General features: G+C 42.7%; 1 protein-coding gene across 1 annotated transcript in view; it reads right to left on the bottom strand.

Annotated features, from left to right (window-relative positions):
* Window positions 1-6,955: 6,955 nt before the first annotated feature.
* LOC129859153 (receptor activity-modifying protein 3-like) overlaps window positions 6,956-10,137 on the bottom strand; it is a 38,834-nt gene continuing 35,652 nt past the window's right edge. Inside the window, exon 4 of the mRNA XM_055928563.1 lies at window positions 6,956-8,322. Coding sequence (XP_055784538.1) covers window positions 8,067-8,322 — 256 coding nt within the window. The 3' untranslated portion in view covers window positions 6,956-8,066. The remainder of the gene's footprint in view (window positions 8,323-10,137) is intronic.

Raw genomic sequence — 10,137 nt, 5'->3', positions numbered from 1 at the left:
AGGCTATAAAGTTGCATTAACTGTAAAACTATCAGTCACTAGTGGAAACATTTACAACTGAAATTAAGTAATTTTTTGTATGTATTTTACCTCAGACGATCTGGTAGTAAGGTTGCTAGCTAGTACTCCTAGCAGCTTATGCTAACTAGCTGGCTAGCATTTACGGCTAGTGAAGTTGCTAGCTAGCGAGTTAGCATAAACTACAGTAGCGCTAACTGGGCTAGTCATTGTCTAAATGACAGGTACAAACACATTCATAACCATAAAGGGGGGTCGAGTTGCTCCCAACACATTCATTCAACATATTACTATTTATGGGGCGGCAGGGTAGCCTAGTGGTTAGAGCGTTGGACTAGTAACCGAAAGGTTGCAAGTTCAAATCCCCGAGCTGACAAGGTACAAATCTGTCGTTCTGCCCCTGAACAGGCAGTTAACCCACTGTTTCTAGGCCGTCATTGAAAATAAGAATTTGTTCTTAACTGACTTGCCTAGTTAAATAAAGGAAAAAAAAAAAAAAATTACTATTTATTACAAAAGTATCTACATTTTCTCTCCAATAAAGTGGATTATTTAGGGTTCCTACTTATATATATATTAAAAATATATATATATACATCTACAACTTTTATTTAATGTAAAAAAAATTGATAAACTTGAACAGTGACAGCCAGGGAAAGTGTTGGGAAAATAATTTGTTGACATCTTGTGATCTTCATGTAAATTACGGGGGGGGCAGTTACCCCCTACTATCCTACCAACTTTACTGTCCCCACTACAACAAATAAATACACTTAAATACATGTAATTTTGTCCTTGAGACATTTTATTGAAATACTGTAGAATTCCATTCATTCCTCCTCCTTCTGAGGAATACCAATGTGGCGGCCGATGGATTCAAAGCCTCTCATTGGCCATTACATAACATCAGCAATCCAGGGTTTATACACATCATTGGTTAAAATATGTCAGCAATTCATCTCACTTTCCAGCGGCTAGCTATCTGATTAAATTGAAAGTTCACACGTCTATTTTTTGTCAATTAAAGCATCTGTCAGTAGGCCCTACATAAGAGAAAGACTATCAAATGCCACAGTTGCGCAGCTGGCTACATTCATATTTGACATATGGGACAGTGAATACAAGCTACTGTATATTTCACCACAACCCCAAATTCATGACGTCTGAAGTTTAGCGATAATAAATCGTCAGTGTGTTCTGCTAGGGAAAGCTGTGGTCTATGCGTCCACGCAACAACAAAAAATAGCATGAGCTTATGAACTCACGCAGCAGAGTGGAATACGCTGGGTAAACAGTAAGGTAGTGCTCGAGGGCATTCAGCTTTTAGAAAATGCTCCTTTTGTACTTGTACTGTCAGGATGGAACACCCAAAATACAAATGTACACCACAGTTACCCACATATAACATGCATCTACATGGAATATAACTTCAAAGTAACTATACGAGTCTTAACTCATATTAGGCCAGTTTTCCTCTCAGTACACAATTTAGTAATTGTTTTATAGCTACACATTACCTACATTTGCCATATGTGCAGTTGAGTAATTATTTTCTGAGATCTATGTAGGTGTATTAAATGAGAGTAATTGCATGGCATGAGGGCAACTTTATGTAACGCTAGATGTAAAACTTGATAACGATCAAAGCAATCCAGAGACTAAAATTCAGTACTGTAGAAATGAATTACACAAATCATTGAGAGCAATGTGCCAGCGGAGGATTTTACAATTAATAAATTATGTAAGTACTCCCACAATGTGTGTTAATAAATCACAGAGGAGGAGGAAAAGATCTAACTCGAACGTCAGGACTTTTGACTCACTGCTAACTCTGGGGGGGGGGGGGGAACATTTGACTTGCTGGGATGATTCTATTGAATATAATTCGAAACGCAGTCATAAAATGATGCAAGTTGTTGCAAAATCCACATGAATAAGTCCAGCTGCCGAGTGGAGCGGGCTGTGGTAACAACAAAGCCCTGCTCATGAATTACGTTATGAAATGAGCTCTGGAGAGTCCCTGTGGACTGGCCAGTGTGCCTGAGAGGATGATTTGTAGGTTTGTAAGCCATGTTTGTGTCTGTACCATGCTTATCAGTGACAGATTAAATACTACAGACCACTCGAGTGCTGCTGAAGGATAGGGGAGGGTAAGAGTGAGAGGGATGAGGGGAGGGGATGTCTTGTTTAGGTCATGTGCACTGGAGCAAGTTAGTGTGGGAAAGGGGAAAGAGAGAGAGAGAGAGAGAGAGAGAGAGAGAGAGAGAGAGAGAGAGAGAGAGAGAGAGAGAGAGAGAGAGAGAGAGAGAGAGAGAGAGAGAGAGAGAGAGAGAGAGAGAGAGAGAGAGAGAGAGAGAGAGAGAGAGAGAGAGAGAGAGAGAGTTCATATGTATTCTCTATTAGGTCCTTCAGTGATGCTCTGGTTTTGAAGAGGTGCGAAATAGGCTTCAAATTCCCACGTAACAGGATTGCTAAACAAACTCATTGAGGGAGTAACATGCAGCTGGGTCAGAGAGGAGGATAGAAGATTGATTATGTGTGAGAGAGAAGAGAGAAGAGAGAAGCAGGGCCTCTGTTGTAAGTGAGTCTGTTGGAGTCTTGCATGTTATAGGGACTCCGTGGGAATAGGGTGCTTACACACATGTTTTTTCCCGCAGTTGGCAGCTTTTGGACTCTCTTCCTCCCTGTGGTTCTCTCTCTTTATGGAACACACGTGTAACTTGACATTTTCATGAATCATTACTGTAACCTTTCATACTGTAACCATTCATATTTTCTACAAATTGTAATCAATGACTGGAGGGTGGAGTGGGGGTGGGGGTCTCAAAGGGGGGTGGGTGGAGACAGGCAAACTCTCAGAGCTGAACAGTGCCGTTGGCGGACCCAGTCATAACAATGCATGTCTGAGGAAGTATGGCACTCTTTGCACTTCCTGTACCTCTTTTGGTTAAAATCATAGCCAGCCCATTTCCTTTAATTCTTCGCCGGCTCTGGGAAACAATTGTACATCCTTCCTGCAGTCCAACTTTTGTGCTGCAGAGGCACTGGCAAGTCATTCTTGAGGGCATGAACTATTGTCTTTTTGTTTGCGTCTTAAACCCTCATACAATGCCGGGCTGTTTTTTGTCATATAAATCATGCTTGTCTTGTCCTTCTTTGTTTATCCCTCAAAATGATGATAATAATAATTTCTCATTGTACACCGAGTGTACAAAACATTAGGAACGCCTTCCTAATATTGCGTTGCACCCCCTTTTGCCCTCAGAACAGCCTCAACTCGTTGGGGCATGGACTTTACTAGGTGTCGAAAGTGTTCCACAGGGATGCTAGCCCATGTTGACTCCAATGGTTCCCACAGTTGTGTCAGTTGTGGCTGGATGTTCTTTGGGTTGTCGTGTCGTTGCCTATCATTAAATGTGAAGACTGTATATTATCAAATCAATTCTATATGTGTGATTTAATTATGCGATTAAACTAATCATGTAACTTTAATTAACTAGGAAGTCCGGGCACCATGGGAACATGTTGTTTATAGAGTTTACATTTCCCGAATATAACTATTCAGATATTTTCATATCTTATCAAAACAGTCGCTTATTAATGAATTTTACCTCATCAGTCTCATTACTGAATGTTGCAAACCCTTGGATATCTGCATGAATCCTAGCCTAGATCATGAATCAGCGATATACAAATTTGCTTATTTATTTATTTATTTACTAACTAACTTAATCAATCACAGAATTACATAAACACACACACAAATAGTTCATACATCGGTTACTACATGATACAAAGAAAAGGTCCCTAGCGGACAAAACCGATATGATGACTTGGTAGACAAAGAAAAGGGGGTAGGGACCACTCAAGAGCGGGAAACTCAGAGGATTACTACACTCATAGAAACTGCTAATAATTTGAACATGAACAACTGCTCATTCGAAAATAAATTGCAATTTACATATTTACGAGTGTCTGCCTTTGTTGTCCCTCTCGGCGATTGCCGGTCAGTCTGCTGGATAGTCAGTCGACAGAGTCTGATTTGTCCACCAGAGATTAAAGTCCTAGGTTGTTAGAATGGATACTTCAGAGTACCACTCTGGAATGTTCTTAGGATCGGATGCGTTTACCAGACTAAAGTACTTAAACAGCTGCAGTCTGAATAATTGTTCTTTAGTTTGTAGATTTATTCGCCATTTCAATGTGGCGACGTCATCCCTGCGTTTTTAGCTCTTGTAGAGTTGCCAACCATTTCAACATGTAGCTACCGCTTCATGTTTTCTAATCTTGTCCTTTGGTAGAGTTGTAGTTTGAACCACTTCACACAACAGCTTCACCCGGCATGTTTTGGTCTCGAGTGATAGCCATTCCAACGTGGGGACCTAATCCCGGCGTTATCTTGACTCTAGTTTAAATTGCCAACCATTTCAACATAGCTACGGCTTCATTTTTTTCTGATCTGATGTAAATTTTGTCGAAAGTGGGTTTTAACCTCTGTGGAAGAAGGGGCGATTCCATGATGCCTAATGAGATGTCTGGTCACGTGGGCATGGCCACCTCCCCTTTTATATGAAGAGACAGTTTCTCATTTAGAAGGCTAACATCACATTACATCTTTTCACAAATAGTTTCATATTTACTCATTCATTTTATACAACATTCAGGAAGAAAACTAATAACTGAGGAATGTGCACTTCCATAGATACCGTTATCTTGTCCTACTGCCTTTCCTGATGTCAGAAAATAAAACAACTTCGACAGGATTGTTCTTTAAATACCCATGAACCATTCCCACACTCAAAAATATAAATATTGTTTAACTATTCAAACTTTTGATGTCCAAGTGTCTCTCGGTGTTCCACAGTTTACATTCCAATCTCGAACACCACAGAGCATAGCGGCAGCGTATTTTACGACCGCCATAAAACAGCCGACTTCCCACTCTCCCCCTCTACGAGAGAGAGCACGCTGTATAGCGGACCCACTGTAACCTGATCCTTCAGATCGTCACAGGAGAGTTACGACAGGGTGGTGGGTCCATTCTTGATACACAATGGGAAACTGTTGAGCATGAAAAACCCAGCACCGTTGCAGTTGTTGACACACTCAAACCAGTGTGCCTGGCACTTACCCCGTTCAAAGGCACTTAAAACTTTGTCTTGCCCATTCACCCTCTGAATGGTACACATACACAATTCATGTCTCAATTGTCTAAAGGCTTCAAAATCTTTCTTTAACCTGTCTCCTCCCCTTCATCTACTCGGAAAGAAGTGGATTTAACAAGTGACATTAATAAGACATCATGGCGTTCCCCTGGATTCACCTGGTCAGTCTATGTCATGGAACGAGAAGGTGTTCCTAATGTTTTTTACACTCAGTGTATATCACTCCGTTTGACATCCTGATGATCAGAGCTGAATGTCAACATCTTTAGATTCTTTAGATAGTTTGTTTTGATCGCATAATAATGGGGAAATAGTCTCCATTTTATAAAGTGACTTTGTCTTAAATTGGAATATGAGGAACTGTGGTAGACAAAGTACCCAATTGTCTTGAGTAAAAGTACAGATACCTTAATAGAAAGTTACTCAAGTAAAGTGAAAGTCACCCAGTAAAATATTGAGTAAAAGTATTTGGTTCTAAATATACTTAAGTATCAAAAGTAAATGGAATTAGTAAAATATACTTAAGTACCAAAAGTAAAAATGTCATATTCCTTCTATTAAGCAAAGCAGATGGCACCATTTTCTTGTTTTTAAAATGTACAGATAGCCAGGGGTACATTCCAACACTAATCATTTACAAACAATGCATGTGTTTAGTGAGTCTGCCAGATCAGAGGCAGTAGGGATGTCCACGTGGTCGCTTGATAAGTACATGAATTTGACAGTTTTCCTGTCCTGCTAAGCACTCAACATGTAACGAGTACTTTTGGGTGTCAGGGAAAATGTATGGAAAAAAGTACATTACTTTAGTGAAGTAAATGTAAAAGTTGTCCTCCCAGGTGGCGCAGTGGTCTAGGGCACTGCATCGCAGTGCTAACTGCGCCACCAGAGTCTCTGGGTTCGCGCCCAGGCTCTGTCGCAGCCGGCCGCGACCGGGAGGTCCGTGGGGCGACGCACAATTGGCATAGCGTCGTCCGGGGTAGGGAGGGTTTGGCCGGTAGGGATATCCTTGTCTCATTGCGCTCCAGCGACTCCTGTGGCGGGCCGGGCGCAGTGCGCGCCAGCCAAGGGGGCCAGGTACACGGTGTTTCCTCCGACACATTGGTGCGGCTGGCTTCCGGGTTGGAGGCGCGCTGTGTTAAGAAGCAGTACGGCTGGTTGGGTTGTGCTTCGGAGGACGCATGGCTTTCGACCTTCGTCTCTCCCGAGCCCGTACGGGAGTTGTAGCAAAGAGACAAGGTAGTAATTACTAGCGATTGGATACCACGAAAATTGGGGAGAAAATGGGATAAAATTTTAAAAAAAAATTAAAAAAATATATATATATGTAAAAGTTGTCAAATATAAATAGTAAAGTACAAATACACAAAAAAAAACTGAAGTAGTACTTTAAAGTATTTTTACTTTTGTACTTTACACCACTGATGACGAATGTGAACATCCCCCCAATCCCTTCTGAAACGTTCATACGGCCTTGTTAGTAGCTTTGCCCATATGGTAATGTATCATACAGCATTGTTGAGTTTTACCTTGAAATTAAACAGAATTTTTTTTTGCGGATTTGACTGTTTAACTACATTTACACACTGAAATGTCAAAACAATATAATTTTTTTATGACCACCGTACTAAGGATGTTTCAGTTGAATTGGAGTTACATCGAGATGGATGTAGTTTGAAGTAGAGGTAGGAATGGTTTCGAAACGGCAGAGGACAAAAAGGGGCAAATGACAGTGCACTATGGACATGTTGATTAATAACCAAAGCATTGACTAATTCTAAGTAATTTAATTAAAACATTAAATAGCATTACAGTAAATAATTCAATAGCTCCTCAATACCAAAAGTTCTGGCACAACGAAATTCTCTCAAAACGAGTCCGTAATCTTGACAGTGATTTATATTCCTACTGTCAATACCTCCCAGAACGATTAAACTGTGAAATTAAATTACAATTAGAGTGAGCAGAATTCCTGCTGAGGTTTCACCACATGAGCAGTGCAATCAGTGATAACAACTTTTGTGCCATTGCAATGACAACCCAGAGACAAGATAAATAATGAAGTCAAACAACCATTTCACTTCAAGAAACAAACCAAGTTCTCTAGTCTAAGAGACACATATAGGGCTTGTTCCCATTCTATGGCCAAGCTTCAAAGTCAGAATTGCCTATATCATGAACATGAAAATTAGCATTGGTCTTAAATGAAGGTTTTGGTTAGGCATATGGTTAGGGGTGTGGTTAAGGTAAGTTAAATCAGGGTTAGGTCTTTTTTGGAAAGAAATTGTTGTATCCGTCTTTGCAGCTTGAAGAAGGCCATGGTGCCAGGAACACTGCTGTTGAGAAAGAATGGCAGGCGATAAAGGAAGGAAAATTCAGGGTCTTTACAGTAGACGGCACTGGTACAGAAAAGTATTGTACATGTTCAGGTGTCAAGTTGTCTGTGTTCTCCCATTGAGAAGACTCTTCACCAGAATATATACCCACAAGCTTAAACAGCGTCTGATAGGTGATGATGTTGAGGCAGTCCCTGGGCGTCTGTCCCTTTTCACACCAAGGATCAACAATCCTGAATGTCTTGTAGCTCTGTGCCTTGAGTCCTTGTATATCTCTCAAAAGGGCTTGGACCGTCTCAAGCTAGCAAAATGGATTTAGGATGCATCTCCCTCAAAGGCGTTAAGTAGCTTCTTTTGGTCCATTCAATCCACCAAAATCCTGAAATGACACAATGAACAAACAAAAGTTCCCTTCGTAGGTTCCCTACCTGTCTTCCCAGGCTACCTGTCTAATCCAATTTCCCCTCTGGGGATCAATAAAGTATTTTCATTCAAAGAAGTTCATGGGTCTCTGGACAGCCACATGGGAACTAAACAAACCAACATCTTAAGCAAGGATGTCACTGCGCTTACTGCACCACACCACCAGCGCGATCATAGCCAGTGTGAGGAAGACAGGGATGAGGATGAGGATGGTGAGTGTGTCATCTGGTGGGTCCACCAGGATCACCCTCTCCAGGGTGCAGTTGGAGAAGAAGTGCTTGTGGATGCGGATGATGTAGCTCTCCACCAGCGGGTTGGGCCAGTAGCAGTTGATGCGCCCGGCGTTGGTCTCTGTGCACAGCGAGAAGACGTGGTACACACTGCGGAGAGAGCAGAGAAACACAAATGTTTCAAATAAACAGTCAGGTTGAGAAAGGGCTAGTACTCATAGAGGTGTAAATATATGGCTCTGGTACTCCCAGCCTAGAGCAGGGATTGGCCAGCCCTCCTTCTGGGCATGTTCAGTAGGCTTTTGCTCCAGCCCTGCTCTAACAGCCCCTGAGCAGCTGATCAGTAGATTCAGGTGTTGTGGCAGGGCTGGAACAAAAGTAGCTATCCAGGAGGAGGATTGGCCAATCCCTGGCCCATATGGCAGAGGAACACAAAGTGTTTAGCCAATCAGAAGGCAGGGAATCTGGGGCCATGGATTAGATTGAAAATCATGTTCTCTGTATCTCCGTATTTATTTTCTATTTCAGGGGAGAAGAGATAAGGTGTCAGATTTTGCAACTTAGCTGTTACCATACGCACAGCTACTTAATGTAATGAATAATCAGGGAGAAAAAGGTGTGGATTCACCCCCAGAGCACGACAGGTGTTTATTTCACCTTCGCAGAAGGCAGGAATCGTGGACACAGGAAGGCAATGGTCATAAATAGGCAGGTGAAAGAAAACTAGGACTGAAGGCTATAACTGGTTCTCACAAACGAACTAGGAAAAGGCTTAGTAGAGTCAAAGCGAACAATACCTCACAAAGGCACAAACAGAATGAACTGAACTAAATAAGGAGTTGATGAGACCAGGTGAGTAACTTACCCAGGTGAAATCAATGAACAAAAATGAAAGACAGGGCTAGGTTCAAGAACACAAAGAAACAGGGCTACATTCAAGAACACAAAGAAACAGGGCTAGGTTCAAGAACACAAAGAAACAGAACACAAGGTTGACTAAGTGTAAGGGCTGTCGTTCTCCTCTTCCTCAGACGAGGAGAGGAGAGAAAGATCAGTGGACCAATACGCAGCATTCGGGAAATAAGCCATCTTTTATTTGACACGATGGCAACACGAAAACAAACACTTTCAAAATTACAAAACAAGAAAACGACGAGACGAAAAAAACCTGAACATGAACTTACATAACTATCGTAAAACTCACGGACAGGAACAGACTACATCAAAACGAAACGAACAACCAAACAGTCCCGTATGGTACATTCATATACGAACACGGAAGACAATCACCCACAAACAAACAGTGAGAACACCCTACCTAAATATGACTCTTAATTAGAGGAAAACGCAAAACACCTGCCTCTAATTAAGAGCCATACCAGGCAACCCAAAACCAACATAGAAACAGAAAACATAGACTGCCCACCCAAAACACACGCCCTGACCATAAACACATACAAAAACAACATAAAACAGGTCAGGACCGTTACAGAACCCCCCCCTCAAGGTGCGAACGCCGGGCGCACCAGCACAAAGTCCAGGGGAGGGTCTGGGTGGGCAGTTGACCACGGTGGTGGCTCAGGCTCTGGACGCTGTCCCCACACCACCATAGTCACTCCCCGCTTCTGTCTTCCCCTCCCAATGACCACCCTCAAACTAACATCCCCTAAATGAACGGCCAGCACCGGGAGAAGGGGCAGCACCGGGACAAGGGGCAGCACCGGGATAAGGGGCAGCACCGGGATAAGGGGCAGCACCGGGATAAGGGGCAGCACCGGGACAAGGGGCAGCACCGGGACAAGGGGCAGCACCGGGACAAGGGGCAGCACCGGGACAAGGGGCAGCACCGGGACAAGGGGCAGCACCGGGATAAGGGGCAGCACCGGGACAAGGGGCAGGTCCCGGCTGATATACTCAGGCAGATCCTGACTGAACGGCTCTCGACGCTCATGGCTGGCTGACGGC

Source organism: Salvelinus fontinalis, chromosome 7 (genome assembly GCF_029448725.1).
Source record: "Salvelinus fontinalis isolate EN_2023a chromosome 7, ASM2944872v1, whole genome shotgun sequence".
NCBI classification, from domain to species: domain Eukaryota; kingdom Metazoa; phylum Chordata; class Actinopteri; order Salmoniformes; family Salmonidae; genus Salvelinus; species Salvelinus fontinalis.
Note: the sequence above shows the minus strand (reverse complement) of the source record. Positions and strands in the feature narration are given on the sequence as shown.